Source organism: Zonotrichia leucophrys, chromosome 13, assembly GCF_028769735.1.
Source record: "Zonotrichia leucophrys gambelii isolate GWCS_2022_RI chromosome 13, RI_Zleu_2.0, whole genome shotgun sequence".
Classification (NCBI taxonomy): domain Eukaryota; kingdom Metazoa; phylum Chordata; class Aves; order Passeriformes; family Passerellidae; genus Zonotrichia; species Zonotrichia leucophrys.
Genome location: NC_088183.1, coordinates 6,149,569 through 6,171,108, shown reverse-complemented (window position 1 = coordinate 6,171,108; position 21,540 = coordinate 6,149,569). Strand labels below are relative to the sequence as shown.

The 21,540-nt window shown below is 53.2% G+C and overlaps 1 protein-coding gene across 1 annotated transcript; it reads right to left on the bottom strand.

Moving 5' to 3' along the window:
- Positions 1-423: 423 nt before the first annotated feature.
- Positions 424-10,064, bottom strand: SPARC (secreted protein acidic and cysteine rich). The gene is made up of 10 exons (XM_064724752.1): positions 9,653-10,064; positions 3,895-3,963; positions 3,690-3,740; positions 3,448-3,532; positions 2,911-3,032; positions 2,606-2,726; positions 2,304-2,437; positions 2,025-2,173; positions 1,336-1,484; positions 424-1,149 (listed from the first exon to the last, which is right to left on the bottom strand). The coding sequence occupies exons 2-10, from the start codon at positions 3,949-3,951 to the stop codon at positions 1,121-1,123; spliced, it is 897 nt and encodes a 298-aa protein (XP_064580822.1). The 5' UTR covers positions 3,952-3,963; positions 9,653-10,064; the 3' UTR covers positions 424-1,120.
- Positions 10,065-21,540: the final 11,476 nt, after the last annotated feature.

Here is a 21,540-nt window from a genome sequence, read left to right as displayed (position 1 = left end):
TAAAAAAAGAGTTCTCAGCCTGTGAGATTTAACCATCACTTTGCTCCTGTCAGGACCCTCTCTTATAAAGCAAAATCCAAATACCTTCTCCCTTCCATCCTTTGCATCCCTTAAATGCACAACAGGAAAAAATATTACAGCCTTTCCCTCGAGCACGTGGCACACAGGCCACTTTCTGGGCAGAAATATCCCTTCCAAGTGTGACACAGCTTCCCTGGAAGAGCAGGGCTGGAATTGAGGCACAGCCAGGGCAGAGGGGTGGGAAGTGCTTCAGGGCACTGTGATTTGGGGAGAGCCAAGAGCTTTGTCTCACCTGCAGCTGAACCACAGCACCAAGGTGAGCCACACATACACCCTGGGGAACAAGCAGCCACACAGAAAACACGACAGCAGCGTGGTCATTGAGTGATGGTGAAGCATGGAGCACTTTCAAACCTTTATTATTCAAGAGGATTTTACAGGATGGGAATAATTTCATCTTATTTGTTTTAAATTCTGTGCGCTTCCCTATTTGCTTGTTCAGTTTATTTTTTTTTTTCTGTGCCCAATAACTGCTAAACCCTGGGAATGGGAGGGGAAAAAAAAAAGGAAAACAAAATCCTACCACTCTGTCTTTCTCACCCCTCTCCATCCTTCCTACCACGAGCTGGGTGGCCACAATGCCACCTGCAGCTGCTCTGCTTGAGAACCCAATCCTCCTACATCCTCTGGCTCTGCCTTCCCTCGCTGGCATCTGTGCCTGGGGTGGTGAATCAGCTGAGAGGGTTTTGTGTCTGAGTGTCCAGGAACGTGCTGCTAGCGAGAAGTCAAGAGAAGTCTGAGAGCGGATGGTGAGGCAGAGCGGATATTTAGCACAGGAACAATCAGCAGTAAAGACGCAGGAGAGAGAAAAGGCTGGTGAGAGCGTGTGGAAACAGCTGGGTGAGTAATCTAGTGGTGATAGATAAGGCTATGAATGAGGACTGTTATTTCTCTTAGCACCGTTACTACATATGTTTAGACCTATATTAGCACCTTGTTCCCAGGGAAAAACAAAACAAAACAAAAGCAGTTTAAAAACCAAAGGAAGTGGGAAGGTTAAAACATGACAAAGTTGGCAGCAGAGCAGGAAGGTGAGCGTTTAGATCACGAGATCCTTGTCTATGTCCTCTGTGGAAGGAAAAGAGAGAGACAAAGTTAGGGGGTGGATCCTGCCAGGCTCCCACTGTTCCTGCACCCTTCCCACTCCCCCTGCTTGCCCTCACCCAGGGCTGGCTGTGATGCATTGCCTCATGCACAGTGGGGTTCTGGGGGCGCTCTCCAGCCTCCCCCACCCCATTTCTCCTGGGTACTTACTCTCCTTGATGCCAAAGCAGCTGGCCCACTCCTCCAGGGCGATGTACTTGTCGTTGTCCAGGTCGCAGGCCTCGAAGAAGCGAGTGGTGCAGTGCTCCATGGGGATCAGGGGGGCACGCAGCGGGGCCAGCTCCGTGTGGGACAGGTACCTGCCAGGGCCACCACACCCTCACGGCAGGGAAGGTGCTGGCCCCAGCTCTCTGCTCGGGCTGCTGTCCCTGTGCCCTCCCAGGATCAGCCACTGAGTGCCACAAGGGTCAAGGGCTGGTCACCAGGATAGCCACCAGCTGGGGGTCCCTGCCAGCTGCCCCCACCCCACAGGCCTGAGTGTGTGATCACTCCCATGCCCCTCTGCAGCCCACAGCTAAGCCAGCAGCTGCTATCTCAGCTGCTGCAGTTATCCCAGCCTTTGGACTAAGCTATTTTAGGGGACTGCCAAAGAACACTAAATCTGAGAAGAGAGAGAAACTCCACACGCAAGGGAGGTGGGAGCAGCTGGGGCTGGGGGAGGTCCCTCTTGCAGGAGGCAAAGGTTCTTCTACCCTAGCCTGGTTTGCCACAACCTCTGCCACCAGCCACCCACTTGTGTCACTTCTCCAGCCTGCCTTGACACCTTCTACTGCCAAATCACCCTGATGCTCAGACAGGAGATGGTTCTGGGGTCCTCGTCCTGCTCTGCTGGCACTCACCCATCAATGGGGTGCTGGTCCAGCTGCCCAAACTGCCAGTGCACAGGGAAGATGTACATGTTGTAGTTCTTCTCAAAGTCCCTGGCCAGGAGCTCCACGGTGTGGTCACCGGCCTCCAGGCGCTTCTCGTTCTCGTGGATCTTCTTCACCTGCCGTGGGAGAGGTGGGGAGGCCTTGTCAGCAGGGAAATGGGGACCAAGGCTCGATCCCACAGGTCATTCTGGATGTGCTGGCCTCCACGGTGGGGGTGAGCTCCCAGACCCTTGCCCTGTGCCCCACCTTGAGCTTCTGCTTCTCGGTCAGCAGATTGTTGTCCTCGTCGCGCTCGTACAGCGTGATCAGCACGTTCTTGAGCCAGTCCCGCATGCGCAGGGGGAACTCGGTCAGCTCCGTGTCCAGGCAGGCAGGGATGACTGCAAGTCACACACAGGGCTCAGTGCAGCATCTGCACATGCAGCTCCATGCCCGGGGCATAGCCCTGGTGCCCTCCAACCTTAGCCCTGAGCTTGCCACCACCATTGCTCCCCACTGGGCTGTGCCCAGTTAGGGGTGCCTTTGTCTGAGGGAGTGGCTCCACTTACATTTGCAAGGCCCAATGTAGTCCAGGTGCAGTTTGTGTCCCTTCTTGGTTCCCTCCAAGGTGCACTTGGTGGCAAAGAAGTGGCAGGAGGAGTCGTAGGTCTTGTTGTCAGTGCCACAGACCTGCACAGGAAGGGGAGATGCTGCGTGAGAGGCAGGCAGAGCCTCCAGATGAGATGTTTAACTTGTTCCTGGGGACACCAGATGGGGACCAGCCACCCTGACTCTGTCTCCACATGTCACCATCTCTGGCAAAGCCCACGTGGCTCCCTCCCTGCCCTGGGCACTGAGCAGATCCTGCCCTCACCTTCTCGAAGACGCCGGCGCTGGCAGGGCAGCTGGAGGGGTCCTGGCACACACACATGGGAGAGTTGTTGTCATCCACCTCACACACCTTGCCGTGCTTGCAGTGATGGTTCTGGCAGGGGTCTGCAGCAGGAGGGGAGCAAAGTCAGAGCCAGCCACATCCTCACCTCCCACGAGATGCTCAGGGCACCTCGGCACAGAGAGAAAACCGAGACTTCACCAGGGACACCCCCCACATTTGTTCTCACACTGGGAAGATGGGAAGGTTTACAGAAGTCCATGTTAGCCCTGGGGTTAATCCTGGACTCCTTTCTGTAGCCACACCAGTGGCTTTTCTGTTGCAAAGATGGGGTTACAGAGAGCCTGGGGCTGGCAGAGGCCATGTGCCCTTGCTTTGAATGTGCATCCAGGCTGGCATTGTCCTTGTGCTACAGCCCTTCCCAAAGGAGCCCCTCACTGTTTGGGGTGGCTAAAGCTGCCCCACACAGGGAGGGGACAGTGTCCCTGCCAGCTGGAGGGCAGGGGAGGAGTGACTTACTCTCTGCAACAATCTCCTCTACATCCTCCGTGGGTTCCTCGAACTCTCCCACCTCCACCTGGACAGGGTTAGCCCCCACAGGCTCCTGCAAAAGAGGTTGGTGTTTCTGCTGGGGGTGCACAGCCCCAGCTCCTGGGGGGCAGAGCAGCCCCCCATGGCTCCCCAGAGCTTTGGACATGCTCTTTGCAGAGTAGTGGGTGCTGAGGGGATGGGTGAGGAGGAGGAGGGACAGAACCACCTACCTCTGTGGTGGGATCCTCGATGACCTCTGTCTCATCGGGCAGAGCCTCCTGCTGCAGAGGAAAATGCACATGAGTATGGGTTCAAGGGGGGTGACCCAGCCTAAAATTGTCCCTCATTCCTCAGTACTTTAATTTTTATAAAAGCAAATCCCCTTGGCTGGTCCAGAGGGACAACACCAACAGCTCCGCTGTCTCCTGCACTTACCGGTGCTGCCAGGGCTTTGCCTGCCAGGCAGAGAAGGAAAAAAATCCAGGCCCTCATCTTTCAGCAGACCTTGAATAAAGCAGAGGAAAAGGAGGGATGAGGAAGGAGGCCCCTGGGTGCTGCTGGGCTCCAGGCTGAGCAGACACTTTGAGGAAGGCGTTCTCTCCATTTCCTGCCTCGTCTGTTCAGTGTTACAGACCCATATGATGGCTTCTCTAGCCAGAACCTTGGGCCAAATCATGTTTCCAAGATAAATTCGTTTGATTTTGCAAAATGAGACAGTGGGGCTTACATGTCTGTTGCTCTCCTGGATGCCTTTAGGAAAATCACAGTCAAAATGGCTCTTTCCTTCTCTGGAGGGTTTTTTTTTCACCAATCCCCCCACATTTTTCATGTTAAAAAATCCACTGATATGAGTGCCAGGTACAAGGAATGAAACTCTATCATCTTAGTTGCCAATCAGAATAAATATGGAAGTGGATGAAGGAAAGAGATAACAGAGAGACAATGAGACAGAGTACTTGAGAGTTAAATCCTTTAGAAAATCCCTTCCCCCATGGACACAGACACCCCTAGGGGTATCAGAGACCAGTCCCTCATCCCCAGCACCCCAAAATGTTGGTGTGTCTATTGTTTATCCCTTTCCTGCTCAGACCCGAGGGTCCCCAGACTGGATTTGAGGGATCTAAGGCACTTTGGGGTTGTGTCCTGCTGTGAGACCAGCTCCAGAAGGACGAGCCCTTTGCACCCCCTCAGTCTGGGCTGCTGCAGAGCCCCTGCAGGAGAGGGGGTGGCTGCTGTGAGAGCCAGCAGAGCACAGCTGGTGACATCCCTGTGTCCTTGTCCCCCCCGGTTCCTGTTTGGCAGGGCTCAGTGCTCTGTGTGCGGGCAGAGGGAGCTCAGCTGCCCGCTTGGTATGCGGCTGGCATCGCTGCTGGAACATCCTCTGTGCCCTCCATCCTGCCAGCCAGGCGACCTGTGCCCCTGCCAAGCCTCCCCTTCCGCCTGCCCTCCTCCCCTCCACCTGCACACAGCCCGCCCTGGGGCCAGCCACGGAGCTGATCATGATTATTGCTGGGACAGAAAGCCTCGGGTGAGGTTTCTCCTTCTCCCCCAGGGTATCCAATGTCACTGCAGCCTTTTGCTGCTCGTTCACAGCAGCTCTCTGGGTGTAAAGCCACCCCAAAGCTGTGCTGCCAGGGCACCAACCTGGCTGGGCTCTGATTTAGAGAGGTTTGGACACTCAGAAAATCCTCCTTCCAATCTCAGGAGCTCACCCAGCCTCTAGTGGGGTGTGTGTGCAAAATAGGGGTCAGGGAAAAGAGGGAAGCTTTTTTGGGATGTGTCTGTGTAAAATAGGGGTCAGGGAATGGAGGGCAGGTTTTTTGGGGTGTCAGAGGGCTGGGAGGTGGTGATGGGGATGGCTGCTGTGGTGGCATGAAGGGGAGGGGTGATGAGCTGTTTGGGGCTGTGGGCAGGGGTGATGAGCTCTTTGGGGCTGTGGGGATGGGTGACGAGCACTTTGGCTCTGTTGAGGCTGCAGCTGAGCAGCTCCCTCCTCTCCTGCTTGGTGTGAGCTGTCCCTTCCCTTCATCTTGATTTGTTCTGGAGGTTTCTGTGAGCTCTGCCAGCATTTGCCAGCAGAGATCACTGGTTCTTTCTTCCTGCAAGGGTTGTTTGGGGAGTGAGGTGGAAAAGTACAGGTGATTCTGGCCTTCTCCTCCTTGCTGGTATCCCCTGGCTAGTAAAGGCTCCTCCTGGGCTTGCTTGCTTTGGAAGGTGCTCTGAGGTTCAGTGGTGCCCAGCCTGGAGGAGAGGGCAGTGCATGCACATGTGGAAGGTGGCACTAAAAAGAACCCAACCCCACGCCAAGGCCATCTTAGATCATTTCCCCAAGCTTTAAAAAAGCCTTGAATTTCAAAGTCTGGGCATGCAGTCAGTGGGGTCAGGGAATTAGGTGTTTGCTAGGAGCCAGCAGACAGCTGGAGCTGACAGTGTTGTGCTTGGAGGAAGAAGGAGCATGAAAAAGTCTGAGCAAACAACCTCTGCAGAACTGTCTTGTGCCTTAGATGGTAAAACAGATTTATAATAAAATAACAACTTTTTGGAGGCAAAGCTGTGCAGTGAGGACATTACAGAGCCTGTGAGCCCCTGGCTGGGTTGCAAATGGTCATTCCTGAGTGCCTGGTGGCCAAAAGTCCAGAAGTAACAGCTCAGGAGCCCTGCACACAGGGTTGCTCTAGCAGGATAACACAGTCTATGGTGCAAGTCTCCCTCCTTGTGGTGCAACCATGGTCCTGCTATCCAAGAGGATGCTCTTTGGAGCTCAGCATCCAGCCCCCAGCTGACCTGGGAGGATCCCTGAGGGGCTCAGCACTGGGCTCTGCCTGGTGCTGCTTTGTGAGCCCCATGGAGGACAGAGGGCAGCCATGGGGTCATTTTGGACAGAAGAAAACAGGGAAAAAGATTTCAGCAAGCAGGGACTTAGGCCCTTCTGCATCCTGAAGGAATCCAACAGACACCAGCACTTTGCAGGATGCTGGAAACCAGCACAGAAAGGGCTGCTGCATATAGAATAAGAGAAGCTCCATGGTCACTGCCCTCTCCTCAGACCTGCCCTCCTGAATGCTGTGGATTGAGCAGACAACAGGGCACCATGGGCTGCAGAACCCATGGGCTGTGCAGATTTTTAAAGACCTGATCCCAGCTACATCCTACATGGAGACTTCAGCTCCCAGTCACTCTTTAAACAGAGTCTGGGGGCTCCCCCAAACTCCTCCCAGTGGCTCACCTCTCCAGCACGGCCCTCAGCACCAGCTGCTCATTGCATTTCACAGTCATGCCCCAGAGAAGAAAACCATGGAGTGTAGAGAGGGCAGAGCCTGACCCTCAGCACCTCCATAAACCCCAAGCCAGCTGCTCAGGGAATCTTTACCACGCTCCCCCCAAGCTTGTGGCACCATCATCAGCTCCTCCTGACAGGGAACATACCCTGCAATGATGCACAGAGAGTCTGTGCCACTGGGTCTTTCCTGAGGACCCCAGCTGGGGCCTCTGTGGGCTGGGAGGACACTGATGGGGTGGGTGCAGCCTCCAGGAGAGGCTCCATGGATGGTGGAGCTGGTCCAAGTGGCGCTGGCCCTGGCCAGGGTTGCGTAAGCCCTTTGGGATGCCACGTTAGCGTGGGGAGGAGTCTCTCCCTGGCCCTTGGGCAGCTCCTCCTCAACCTCTGCTACCCCGGGCCAGGGCTCTGCTGCCTCCTCCCACTGCAGCCACGGAGGCAGGAGTGGGCAATGGGGGCACAGCCCTGCCTGCACCCCAGCCTGCCAGCAGGGTCTCCTGCACCACCCTCCCTCTGCTCACTGCCCCTCCAAGGCTCTGGAGGATCTGACATTCCCCCACCTCACACTGAGAGTAAAGGCAAAGCTGGTCCAGAAAAAGATTCTGCCAAACCCGACGGGGGTCACAGTGCTCAAGGTGCAGGTGGGTGACCAAGTGTGACCCCACAGACACAGCACCAGGGCTGGGTCCCCAATCCTGCCCTGCCCTTCCTGTGCAGGCAAGACCCTCTGAGCTTTGCTCAGCAGCCACTCCCAAGCTGAAATTCCATTTGAAGCAGGAGATGTTTGTGTGAGTTCCCATGAAGCTCCCTGCTGAACACGTCCCTGCACGTTCGGTGCTGGCTCACCCAGATGTGCTGCAGCTGCCTGGAGAGCAGGGCAGGGACTGGGCAGAAACCAGCCTGGCTCCTGCCACCTGCACAGACCCCTCTGACACACTCAGAGAGCCATGCAAGGCTTAGATGGAAGTGAAATTCCCTTTAGCTCACACTTTGAGTAAAACACAGCGAGGGAAAAAAATCCCCCTACCCCATGTGCTCGTGTAGAGTCACTAAAGACACAGCTACACAGCACTGTGTGAGCCCATTCCCTGTGCTGGGAGCTCTGTGTGAGCCCAGAAATGCTCAGATCTCACAGGGCTTGTTGATACAACAGCAAGAGCCCAGCCCCATCACAGCTGTGTGCTGGAGCTGCCATAGTTTCTCCAGGTTACAGATTGAATCCATAATGGAAAACAATTAAATTAGTACCGAGCAAAGAGCCTCGATGTGCTGTGGGCTGCAGGCAGCCGCTCATGGATGAGAGCTGTGCAGACAGGCGAGGCAGAATTTTGCTGTCCTGCCTGAGCTGAGCTTTTCCTTTTGTGTAGGCTGGACCTAAGGCAGTGTCCAAAGCAGCCTGGATGTTTTGTGCCAGGTGCTGGAGGTCCCTCTGGCCCCGGGGGTGCCACCAGCTGATCCCACACAGCTCCACAAAGGAGAATTTATTATATTCTCCACAAAGAGAATAAACTGTCCGATAAATATTCTGCAAAAAATGCAAACCATCTCCAAAGCACTCCCTGGACCTGCCCTGCCACAAGCGCTCCAGCGATAACAGCCCCGACATCCCTCGGACCAGAGGACCCAAAGGTTTCCATGGGAGCCGACATTCCTCTGGGGCTGAGTCATGGAAGAGCAGGGTGTTGTGGAAGGAAGGGCTTGAAAAAAAGTTCGAAAAGTTTATTTCTGCTCTTCCCCCTCCCAACAGCGCCCGCACCCCTGCTCCTGCCGATGTGGCAGACAATGGCTTGGCTTTAGTTGCTGTGCAGGACGCCACAGCTTTTATTTTCTGCTCAAAACTCGCCTGGCCGACCCTAACAAACGGTTGCAATTAATTTCTGTCCTTTTGGAGGGATGCTTTTTGGGCTGTTTCGAGTTGGTCCCCTCTGAGGACTCGGGAGTACTGGTGACATTGCCGGTACCCCCCGTTTCACTCCAACTTGGAACTTCTGCCTTTTGTTTGGGTGGGAATTCAGCCCCCAACCGGTTAAATTTCCCTTTTTTTGGCTGGATGCTTTCTCAGAGAAGGGACACAAAGAGCAGAGACTGTCACGTCAGCGGGCCGGGAAGGACAGCGGCTGCCTTTAAAGGAAACGAGCCCTCGTCTCTTCTGTGTGGACCTAAAATTGTGCCCGATGGAACCCAAGTTCTTAAAACTTAAAAAAACACCCCGAAAGAGTTTTGCTCCTCCTCTCCTGCAATCTCCGTCCCCCTAACAGTCGATCAGCCCGAGTTTGGCAAGCCAGGGCAGCAGACTTGAAAGGCTTTCAGAGTTTGCTGGGAACAAAAAGCCGAGTGTCTTTTTTTTTTTTTTTTTTTCCAAAGGAGAAATAAGACCGGCTACACTGAAAAAAAATAAACCCGCTGACATGAAGCCAGCAGCTCTTTTGTTCTTCCTGTGGATACTCTGGTGAGTAAAACATCACCCTCCAACACACCTCAGGCTGGGAGAAGCGGGGACTGTTCATAACTACATCTGATTTTCTCTGCAGGTTGGTTTGATGTGCCCACACCTTGGTGTCATGGATCTCACTAAAGAACTACCCACCAGCTGAAAACACAGAGGGGGAAAAGGGAGGAGAGAGAAGAATGAGGGCAAATCAAACCTTTACAGTCAGATGCCACCAAAGCATTAAAGCTCTGGAGCGAAATTGAATAAGAGACAGTTTAGAAGGGGAAATGCTGCGAAGAGGAGAAGGGGATGAAGTCAGGAGGGGTCTCTAAATGCACCGCGTCCAGCTCCCCATCCCGAGTGACGCCCTGCCAGCCCTGGATGGGGACAGGGCAGCGACAGCAGGACCCCCACGCGTGGGGCCGTGGGACCCCCGTGCCGGGAGGGAAAGCGCAGCAAAGGCAATCGCGGAGCTCGGGCCATACCTCGCAGTCCCGGCAGCACGGCTGAGGGAACTTCAGGCGCTCGGACAGGCTGGAAGGATCTGCAAGTTTTAGAAGGAGGCAGGAGGAAGGCAAAGGGTGGGCTGGGTTTCCCTCTGCCTCTCCCCCTCCTCCTCCTCTCTGGCTTTCCAAATCGGTCTCTTCCTCTCCTCCGCTTCCCAGTGGGCAGTCCCTGAGCCTGGCTCTAAAGGATAGACCAGAGGAATCAAGCTGAAAATCAAAGGGTCCCTGTCAGGGACAGAGCAGTCCCCAGCAGTCGCTGTCACAGCACTGCCTGCGCTGAGTTTTCAGTTCTCTGTCTCTCTCGGTCTGACAGCACACGGGGATGGGGAAATGCCATCTCTCTGCCTGGTTTTGCACCTCCTAACACCTCGACTGCTGCAATTATAATGTTAAATGCTGTCATTTCTCAGTCCCTGAGCTGGTGTTTCCCATCCTCAGGGGGATGCAGAGAAAAACAGAGTTATTTTGCTTCTCCGTCCTGTCTCCTAACATTGCTGCTATCTGTGACTGCCTTGTGGAGAGGGAGAGGAAAGAATGACCTAGAGAATGTGGAGGGTAGATAATTTCATATCTGAAATGCTGTAAGTAGGCAGAGAAATGCTGGGCTGGTAGATGTGACTCTCAGCACAGTGATCCCTCTGTTGTGGTTATCATCCAGCAGATCTGGACTGATTGAACAAAACCCACAGCCAGAATTGCCATTCAGCTGAATTTGGTGGTCTCTTCAGACATCACTCACTATTTACAGATCATAACTCAGCTGGAGCAGCTGCCCAGACAGAGGCAGCCAAGCAGCAAAGCTGTTTGCAGTTGAGTTTTCCCATCTGTTCCTCTCTATGCCCAGGGTGAAAACCCAGCTCCTCTCCCCTTGCTTCTCTCCGTGGCTGAGAGGATCTGAGGTGCATCTGCTCCCCCAGCACCAGCATGGCCTTGGCACTGCCCTGCAAAGGAGAACCAGTAGCCAAAAATTGCTACAGTTTGGGCATCCCTAAAGAATGTCTCTGTGCCATACAGGGCTGTCCTGAGCCCTGTGGATAATCCAGCTCTTTGCAGCTTGTGATGCCCCTGTGGCACCAAACTTCACCCCAGGGCTGCTCTCCAGGGCAAGGGAAGGATGGTGTCTCATGTAGCCAGCAGGACTGAGGACATCTGGGCACCAGCAGTGAGATTGTGGATGCTGGGTGAAGGACACTGAGATCACAGAAAATTCAACATCGTGTTTTGTCTCAGCTGCCTGTGGTTTGGGTTCATTCTTGATTATGTGCTATCTTTGAGAGGGCTGAGACATGGACCTGGGTGCTTAGCTCTTCCCACTGATGCTGCTGAGGATTTAGATATCAGCACAGGGACTGGGCTGAGATGACCTGCCAGGCTGTGCTGGCTCCTTGCTCTGTGGATGCCTTTGTGTCATGGCCCTGTATCAGCTCACTCCTCACCCAGTCTTGCAGCACTTCTGCTGCATGTGGGAGGTCAGATATAAGACTAAACATCCCATGGCCAACAAAGAGAAAAATATAAACAGGACAGAAAGGGAAGGCAGAGGGGAAAGAATGGAGGAGGGGTTAATGAGAACCCATCATCACTTCCCAGTGAACAGGCAATCTCTGTGATCAGGCAACTCAGGGCGCTGGTGGCAAAGAACAAGAGAAGAAAATCTTCTTCACCCATTTCTTTACCTGGCTGCACACTTCCAAAAGCCATCCCTGGGTGCTGATATGTGGATGTTGATACTGCTCACAGAGACATTCATAAATATTCCATGTGACTCTCCCAGCTCCCTGTGGAGTCTGGATTTGTGATGGTGTCTGAGACTCCATGGCTCCTTCTAATGCAACTGACTGGAGCACCTTGTCCTGCCACCACAAGTGTCCATGGCTCGCAGATGTCACTTGTAGGTCCAGTTTGGCTCCAAGAGGTCACACATCCCCTAAACCAAAGTTTAATTTGCTTGAGTCATAACCCAAGGAGCTGGACACAGCTGTTGAATGCTCTCTGCAGTGGATTAGTCACGGCTCGCATTGAAATTGTGCCACTGCTGGTTCTTCTCCTAAGGAAAAAAAAAAAAAAAAGACATCTGGAAAAAATTTTAGAGAGGGGGAAAAAAAAATAGAAGAGAAAAGAAACCACGACTTTTCTAACTGACAACGTGGCAATTGCTCTGCACTGCAGCCTGAAGTTAAGCCCTCTGCTAAGGGCTTAAACAAATGATAGTGCCACGGAGATAATTATAGCAGGGGTTTCTTTGTGGATGTGGTGGCTTAGGCCCTGGGTCTGAGTGAGAGCAAAAAGCAGTGGTGCACTCACATCTGGAAAATCTGGAAATGGCCCCCAAGCTCATCCAGTGAGCCCAGGGGGGTGAGAGTGAGGGGTGCTCATGGTGCACAGGGTGGGGACAGCCAGGTCTGTACCTAGGGAAGGACACAGTGCCAGGCATCAGCAGTGGGATGGAGGGGATCACAAAGAGCCTGGAGCAACAGCCTGGCTCTTTAAACTCAGCAGCTTTAAAGAGCTCCAGAAATGGCTGAGAGCTTGCAAAGGAAGTGGAAAGTCCTTTCCACTCTTGTAAGGCTTAGTGGGGTCAGCAAAGAGGAGATTTTGCTGTCAGGCTGCCAGGAGGGAACCTGGACCTCACACAAATTTAGAAAGCTGTCTTCTGCCATCTGGGGCACTGAATGGGCAGGAGATTGCCCAAGGGGCCTCCTCAGCCCCAGGAACCCTGGCAGGGCTGCAGCAGGTCCAGCTCAGGCTCCTGACCCTGTGCCAGTGAAATTTGGGCACAGCAGATGAACCCCAGGGCTCCTGATGATCACTTCCACCTCAAGTGACTGCACAAACTCTGATGGAAACAGCAAACAGGGCAGGACCCTTTGGGGCCTGAGCTCATTATACAGCAAAGCCAAGAGGTCTGGAGGGGTGAAGTTTGAACTCCAGCTAACCCCAGTTCAAAATCCAAATTTCTTCATCCTGCTTTGAGCCAGGCTAGGCAGATCTGGGCTGGTGCAGTTGAGAAAACCTTGGTGCTTTCCAAGAGGGGAATAATTCTGCTGCAAGAGATGGAGAAAAAGGCAAGTGAGCAGCTCTGTAGGAGTGATACAAGTGTAGATTAATAATCCTGCTGTCACAAATCTGTCACTGTGAGGAGCCTTTCCTTCCCTCTGCCCTGGGAGGGATTCTCTAATGAGTTTTACCCAGAGGATGTGTCTGCATTAATTTCTGGTGGATGCTGCTGCAAAACAATGAACCCAAAGTGCATATAAATAAACAGGATGCCCTGGAACCACAGTGGGAATGTAATTTGCTAAGCCTTCCTCCCTGGGTGTGTGGCTGAAGGCTGAGCTCCTCACAGGTGCAGGGCAGTGTGGGGGAAGTCAATGGCTGCAGGGGTGGGAGCACCCAGCTCAGGAAAAGTTGAGAGTAAATGCAGAGCAGAGAGGAATCTGCTTATCCCAGGAATTTCCCATCTCTCCTGCTCTCTGGGAGTGTGTCAGCTGGAGAGTTTCTGTTTTTTTCCATTTCAGAAGCAGACCAGAGGCAGAAAGGCTGTGCTCCCTGGGCTTGCACTAAGCAGATGCAGGGCACTGGAAGCAACATCTGCACAGGGCAGGAAGAACCCAAATGCACTTGGAACATGCCTGAGAGTGGCTGTGTTTGTGGGGCAAGGAATTCTTCCCAGTGGGATGGGGCTCTGTCCCTCAGCTGAGCTGTGGGGCTGCTGCCTGGTTCAGATGGAGCAGATGGACACTCAGTCTCTTGGATGCCTGACTGGGTACTGGTCAGAAGCAGATGGAGAAGGAGGAGTGGATTGCAGATTCTCAGCTGTGATCCAGCAGGGCAGGGGATGGAGAGGCAGCTGTGCATGGCTCTGCACTGACTCATGGCCTGGGAGCAGGCTGCAGAGCCAGAAAGCAGGACAGGCTTACTGTGAGATGTCTGGTTCTTTCTATGAGCTGTGGGGACTCTCACAGCTGTCCCAGGGCTCTCTGGTGGAAGGCTCTTCCACGCCCCACGGGGAGGTCTCTGCCTCCTTCAAACTGCCCCTGCATTATCATCTCACTCACTTGGAAATGTGTGGGGCTGCAGGCCTGGGAGCAGCCTGGCTGTCCTCCCTGAAACCAAACTGAGGCCTAACTGAGCAGTGCTGGAGCTGTGGCTGCATCCACAGTGCTTCAGGTGCCTGAGGTACTTGGACCACCCCGACTGAGCCTGTACCCATCCGCCCTGAGAATCCACATTTTTATCTCCATTGCTCTGATACTTTCTGCTCCAGCTGAGCTCACTTCAGAACAAGCCCTGGCTTGAGCCAGGCTGCTGCACGCAGGAGGCTCCATAAACAGGCTGTCCCTCAGAGGAGGCAAAATGGGGTTGGTTTTCACAAAATGCATTTGGGAGGATTGGGTACAGAGGGAAAAGTTGGTGCTTGGTTGCCGACTGGGGTTACACCACCATAGCCAGTCACAGGCAGCCTTAGAAGCTGGCAAAGGAGATATTGGGGGAGACAGCAGGAAATATTTTTTGACAAGATTTGGGGCAGGATATTCTGTGAGCCTGAGCCACCCCTGTCGCGCATGTGAAGGGCTGTAGGGTCAGACAGGCAGGGCTGGAAGGGGCAGTGCTGGGATTTTGGCATCTGACTGTGATTTACCGACATGGCCATGCCAGGCTAACACCAAGTGCAAGCACTGACCTCCACACCATCTCTGCTTGCTGGCTCCTTTCAAATCATCTCCTGTGCACCTTTGAACCTCTCTAAGCTCCCCTGTCCTGTGTGGATTTTACTCTGGGAAGTTCAAGTTCCTTAAAGTCTTCTTACCTTGAGCAATTCCAATCTTTAAGGCCACGTATAGGCCTTTGCAAGAGCCAGTCAGTGCAGAATCATTCACATCATCTCTGTGGAGCTTGATGGAATTTCACTGATGAGGGAGTAAAGGAAACCCAGGAGGACACAACCCCCTCAGGTGGATGAAAATCCAGCGGACATATGTGGGCAGAAAATACCCCTTCCATCAGTGCTTCAGTGTGTGAGCTGTGGGGATCTCAATTTAGCCCTGGAGCTTGTTTACTTCCCTTCAGAAACCACCATCCCCTCTGGCTGGGGTTTGCAGAGCGGGGCTGTGGCAGCAGCAGCTGGGCTGTGGGAGGCCCAGGGCTGAGGCCACACTGTGTCTGTGGGCTTGGGGCAAGGTGGGACGTGGGCAGCCCCAGAATAGCGAGGTCATGTGGGGCCCTGAGCAAACGCTGTGACTTTCCATCCTGTGCCTGGCCAGAGCAGGGCCCTCCCTCAGGAGCTGCTGCTAAAATTAGCAGTGCTTCCCCAGCCTATGCCCTGCATGTGTTATCAGCAGCTGTTTGAGGAGAGGGAGGGACCAAAATCACATTTTAAAAAAACCCTATCAAATTTGGAGAAGTCCCCTTTCAGCTTCTACTTTTTGGGAAAAGCAGAGAGAAAACATCCTTCCTGAAATGTGGGAGAGAGAGAACTCTGGACTCTCCCCTGTGTAATGCTGCTAATGAACATTAATTGTATCAGGCATCTGCAAAGACTAACCAGATAATTTCTGAGATGAGATAAGCCCTGGTGATGTTACCCCCCAGTTCCTTGACTTCAGACATGTCCACAGGTAAACTCTGCAATCTCTCTCCTGTGCCTGCCCACGTCACCCCAGGGAGCAAGATTGCCCAGGATTTACTACCAGCATTACTGGAGTGGATTTTTAATGGCATGAACATTCAAACTATTCTGTTGTTCTCTTAGGGGGAAAAGGTGGGAACTGGGAAATTATGGAAACAGCAGCTTTCTCAATGAGTGGGGTGGTGCAGGGAATTGTCTGGGCCCTTCTGGAGGTACTCAGCTGCAAAACAGGAGGGAGACCACACTCTGCTTTTGGATTATTGAAGGCCACCAGCAGGATCCAGGCACCATGGGGATGTTCCTCTGCTCCTTCACTAGTGCACACAGAGGCTGATGAAGCTGTGGACAGTGAGGGCATCTGGGCAGCTGCTGAGGGATCTTGGCTCCTGCCTGTGCCCAAGGGCTCCTTTCCTGCTCCTCTCCCGCAGGGAACTCTGGAGAGTTCCAGAACCATACAAGAGTTTGGATTGGAAGGGAACTTTAAAAATCATCCACTGCAACCCCCAAGAAGAGAGGTCCTCACTGGCTGAGGTGTGCCTGGCCTGACACTGATGCCATCTCTCTCAAGGCCGGGCCATTCATGCTGGTTTTTCTCCTAGGTATTAGAAATAGTGAATGCTACCAAGGGAATCTGTGCTGCTTCTGGATGGAAAGTGAAAAGGTGGGTGAGAAGTGACACCTCTTTCTCTGACCCCTCCCCAAATCTCTCTGTGTTCAACCATTTCCTGTGTTCAACCAGTGGAATCACAAAGTTCATCCCTCTCCCTGAATTTCTGGGGCTCTGGAAGAAATGAAGGGAGGAGTGAGTTCTCATCTCCTGGCCCCTCTTTTTGCACCTACCAGTGGCCACATCTGGAGCGTGGTCCCAGCCTGGTGTGCCTGGGGGGGCTCCAGCTGCTGCCCCCAGCCCTGGAGCAAGGTCTGCAGCCCAGGGAGGGCCCCACTGCAGCTGGGACAGGGACACTTTCCCTCCTGCTCCCCACATGCTGCGAGGCTCAGACAGCTGAGGGACAATGCCAGCGTGGGGAGCAATGCCTGGCTGTCAGTTTTGTGCAGACACACGAACAAGTTTGCTGCTCTGGCAGGAACTGACTGCTCCTCTGTTGGGGCTGAAAATCTGGAAATAACAGCTGGAGGTTTTCAGCATTATCCTGCTCTAGGGATGAATTTTAAAACCCTCTAGCACTGGGTTGGGTCTATTGTTTTCCATGGCAAAGAGCAGTTCATGCCCAGCTCCTTTTGCCTCAAAATGGCTTTTCAGCATTGATCCAGAGCACAGCTCCTGCTGTTCTCTGGATCTCTGGGTGGCCCACAGGGAAGGTTTGTTGGCCTATTGTAAGGCCTGGGGTGCAGCTGAGCCCGTGCCATCCCTCTGGCATGCTGAGATCATCTTTGGAGGAATTGTGAGCAGTTCTCTGCCAGGGGGAAGGAAAGCAAGGGTATGGCAGGAGGGGGTTGGAGACTCTTTGCTGAGTTGATTTCTGGACTTCTGGACACACCAGGACTTGTATCTTCAGCTGTTCATAGCAGAGGTGACCAGCACTAGTGGCAAAGGATGATGATTCATACCTGGGACACACATCTGTGTCTGTAGCACATGGACCCTTGGTGAGAAGCTCAGCACAGAGCCTTTAGAGCCAGAGCTGGCCTCCTGCCTCCCTATGCTCTTGCTTTGACCATGCTTTGACACATTCTGACCTCAGGGCAAGGCAAGCCTGGAGGGCTGCTCCTGAAACTGGAAAGCTGAAAATCCCCCAGCAGTTGTAAAGCCAGCTGGGAGGACTCTGGATGTGCCACATCTCTGCTTTTTTGGCCTCTTCCCTGGCAAAGAACAGGCTGAATTAAGAAAGCAAACGGAGAGGAAACTGTGGAGAAATAAGAGCGGCTCTGTGAGTCGAGGACACTCTGGACTCAGTCCCGTCCCAGTTGCCCTGGAAATTGGATCATTCCCACCAAGCTCCCTGCTTTGCTGGCTGCTCCTGGGAGGGCACAAGCATGAAGCACTGGACAGATGCAGGGGAAGGAAAAGCACAGGGAAATAGAGAAGCAAATGTTGGTGTCAGAGTGAGTTTTTTCCACCAAAGGGAGACCCTGTGTCCCATGCCTTTGTGGGGATAATAAAATAATATAATAATAATAATTACCAGCTGACAAAGGCAAGGGAAAAGCCAAAGGACCTTAGGCTCTATTTGTAGAGCAGCACAGCACAAGCCTGCACTGTGGCTTTGTCCACAGACCCTGGGACAGCCCCAGGGACACCAGAACTGCTCCCCAGGCACCCCCACCCTGGGCCCTGGAGACAGCCCCTGTCCCAAGCAAACTGGTGATGCAATTGATGGGATCACCCTGACAATAGCTGTGTGGGATGGGGTTTTTTGAAGCTGTGCACAACAGATTAAGCTCGAGGCCCCTGTTGTCATTGCCAGGCATTGTGCACCCTGCTGACATTGGCTTCTGTGGGCCAAGCTCTGCCCACAGCCCTGCAGGGGCTTCAGAGGGGGGGAAATTGCTCCATCTGAGATGGAACAGGAGGGTACTTGCACACAGTGGATTCCTGCTCCGCTCAGGCATCTCCTTGCATTTACAAGGGGATGAGTTGTGTTTGTTGTTTCAGCATTTTCTCACCCATCTGTTGAAAATAGATGAGCAGGTCGCAGATGGCCTGAGAGAGATGGTCCTGCCCTGGGAATCCCATGCCAGCTGGGAATTGTGGAAAAGTCTGAAATACTGCAAGATCTCTCTTCTGTCTGTATCTTGCCCCAGTGACAGCAACCCACTAGTGTGGAGTGATGAAGAGGAAACTGAAGCCAGCTCTGCAGCACCCAGCAGTGCTTAGGGAGGTGCTCAGGAACAGACATGATGGGCAGAGGGACAATAGCAGGAAGGGCCAGGCTGAAGGCTCCCATCTATGCAGACCAGTTTCCCTCATCCCTTCAGGGCACCTGGACAGACCCTTGTAGCAGAAGAGTCAGAGGGCAGATCTGCTCCCCCCAGGGCAGCCAGGTCCTCACATCGTATCCTGTGCATCCCACAGCCCCTCTGAGGGAGCTGCTCCCTTATCAGAGCTGGCTCCCACCCCTTCCCTGCCTCTGCCCCAATGTGCCACTGCCTGCAGCAGCTGTGGGGCTGTGAACCTCGGCTCTCCAGAGCCCAATAAATTAAACCTTAGTCCAAAAGGGGCTTGGGCTGTCTTTTGCAAACAGAGGCTGCACAAAAGCTGCCTTTCTCCCTCTCGTTTGACTTTGTTTTCTCTCCCTCCCCATCTGCTTTTAGCCAAATGGTTGAATAGCTTCAGTATATACTGTGGGAGCCCAAAGCCAAGGCTGGAGCATGGGGAAGGATGCAGAACAGCAGTGCCCTGTGGCCGCTGCCTTCCGGAGGGGCTGGGAACTGTTTGCTACCCTTGCTCTGTAACCCAGCCTCCATCACCTCACTGAACCCTTGGAGAAAGCAGCTCCAAAAGAAAATATTTGTGCTCTGGCAAGCACACGTGTGCACATTTCCTGCTCTTGAAGTCCTTAATTAAGTCTGTTTTTTGTTTGTTTGATTTGTTGGGTGGGTTTTTTTTTTCTATTTATGCTGCCACAGTCTTGGAGGGGGAGTCTGTCAGAACCCTGTGTGTTTTCCTGTTTTGGAGGGGGAGTCTGTCAGTCCCTGTGTGTTTTGCTGCTTTGGGAGCTGCAATGTGGAAAGCTGCCTGTGATAATCACTCAGGGAATCTGCATGTATCAACAGTGGAGCTGGGAACCAGCCAGGCCTTTGATGTTGCTGTGTGTGTCAGTGCTGCATTGGGACAGTTCTGCAAATCACCCAGCATAGAGGGGCCTCAGCCCAGCTGAGGCAGATTGGCTCTTTGCAGACCTTATTTAAGAGATTCAAGACCAGTACATTTAGCTCAGAGAGACCACCAAGCTTTTCCCAGCCAGTTTGGAGTCTTCCTGAGGGACACATAATTTGCAGAGAGGTTTGACCACTTCAGGTGATGCTTTTGACTTTGAACACCCAGGCCAGGGCAGCCCCCAGGCCCAGCTGCACAGCTTTAGCTCAAATAGCAGCTGCTCAGGGCAGTGTTGCTGATGTTGACCCCAAAAGTGTGGGGGTATGATCCTGCCACCACCAGTGCTCATCACCCCCCAGCTCTGCCACTGCGCTGGGAGGAGGCAGGCAAGCAAGGGTGGAAGCCTGGGCTGGGCTGTTTCTCACAGCAAACATTTAAAAGCACAGTAAGACTAGAAAATCCCCATCTTTTGGTAATAAATCCCCCATGGAACCATGAAACACGTGTGTCTTAACACCCAGACAGCCACGCCTGTGAAATTCCTGAGATTGTTGCAAACTGAACCCTTCTTTCCCACCCTGAAATTTCACAGCAATTTACATCTCCAAGCCACCAGGAATCACCATTTGCAGGCACTGAGGGGGATCTCCTGTCCTTTGCCTGCTTTCTGCAGCCCGTGGTGCTATTTTGGAAATTCTCTCATTTACTGGGTGGTTCGACTGAGTACAACCGCTCTTTTGGCTAAAATCATCCCCTGCCTGTCATCAGGTAATTAGAAAGTGCCCAAAAGCCAGTGGTGCTTAAGGCAGCCCTGGGATAACCACGGCTTTTCTTTTGTGGACAAACGACTGGGCTTTGGAGGCTGTAGACTTTTCCACCTAAATTAGATTTTTGTTTAAAATGTGGGGGAAGGTAACAGTGGGTGAAAAATGACACCCAGAAGCACAGCAGCAATGCTGCAAACACACAGAGGTGGGTGAGAATAGCAAATGCTGTCTGCTGGAAACACTGTGGAGAGGGGTCAGGGGGAAAGATCACTTTGAGGCAGGGGAAACAAAAGAACTTTTAGAGCCAGTCCCTCAGGGTTTGCCCAGCTCTTACTGGTGCTGCAGCTAGAGGCAGTTTGTGGATTCTCACAGTTCAGCTGGAGCTGGGCTGAGACCCTTCTGAAGAAACCAGAAGTGAAGAAATTAAACAAAAAGGAAAAAGAGACCAACAGTGAAGCGTCCCTGCAGCTGGGACGCCACATTCATGGATGGCAATGAACCATGGACCTGACCAGCTGCTCATCCTGCTGACACATCACTCTTCCAGCAGGCCCTGGGATGTCCTGCACAGTCTGGTGTCTGTGGTATAGGAAAGCTCCTTTTCCAAGTGCCACCCTTTCCTGTTTGCATTGCAAACTGAGCATTTCCTTGTCTGAAAACAGCCTCAGTGTCTGGCATATTGTTTCCTGTGGAAAATACTGCAGTGATGTTATCCGTGTGGGCTTGTCAGGGTCCCTCTCCATGAAATGCAGTCAAGTTCAGGGTAACATGATAAATGAAGATGTTGCAGTTGGGCAGTGGTGGAACAAGGAAACTCTGCTTAGGTAGTGACTCTCCTTTTAGTCTATGAAGTTGTTTTTTCTCCCAAGGCTTTGCCATAAACCTCTCAGGCAGCCACCCTGCAGGCCTGCAGCTCTGTTCAGACTCAACCATCCCAGCTGTATCCAGCCCAAATGCAGCCCACACTCCAAAGTGAGGACTGTCACAGGATGTCATTACTCAACAGGCCAGAGCTTAAAGCAGAGTCTGCCCTCTGCCCACACTGAACAATGGAGGGGAGAGCTGGGAGATTGCAGCCCTGCAGATGGGTGCTGGAGCTTCAGGTATGTGCATGAACCTCCTGGCTGGCTGTGGACAGAAACCTTTCCTTGTCTGCCTCAGAGATAACAGGCTTTACCCAAAGCAGAGCAAGGAGGAGGGAGCAGAGCAGCCAGGGCAGCATAAACTGCTCCCCACACACCAAGGATGAGCAGCTTGGTTTCAGCAAGATGGAGTGGGAGCTGTCCTGTGTGGGCACCACACTGCCCCTGCCCCCTGCCAGCCTGGCAGACAGCAAGTGCCACCAGGATTGTGGCTCCAAGGCCACTGTGCCATCCAGCTCCTCGCCAGGTGCCAGCACACGTCCTCCCCAGCCACCAGAGCTGAGCCACTGACTCTGGCCAAGCCTGGGAGGAAGATGAGAGCAATAAATAATAACTGAGCTTGGCAAACACCAGCTCAGGGCAGCAAGGGCAGTCTAGGGAAAGGAATTCACTCGCTCCCCAAGACTCTGGAGGGGTCACACAGGGCATCTGAGTGCATGGACACAAAGCAGAAATAGGTCCTGGTTCTGGGTCTTGGCTCTGGAAACTTCCTGCCAAACTGGGAGACTTTAAGGCAAGAAAAAAATAAAGCAATGATGTTACACTTGTAG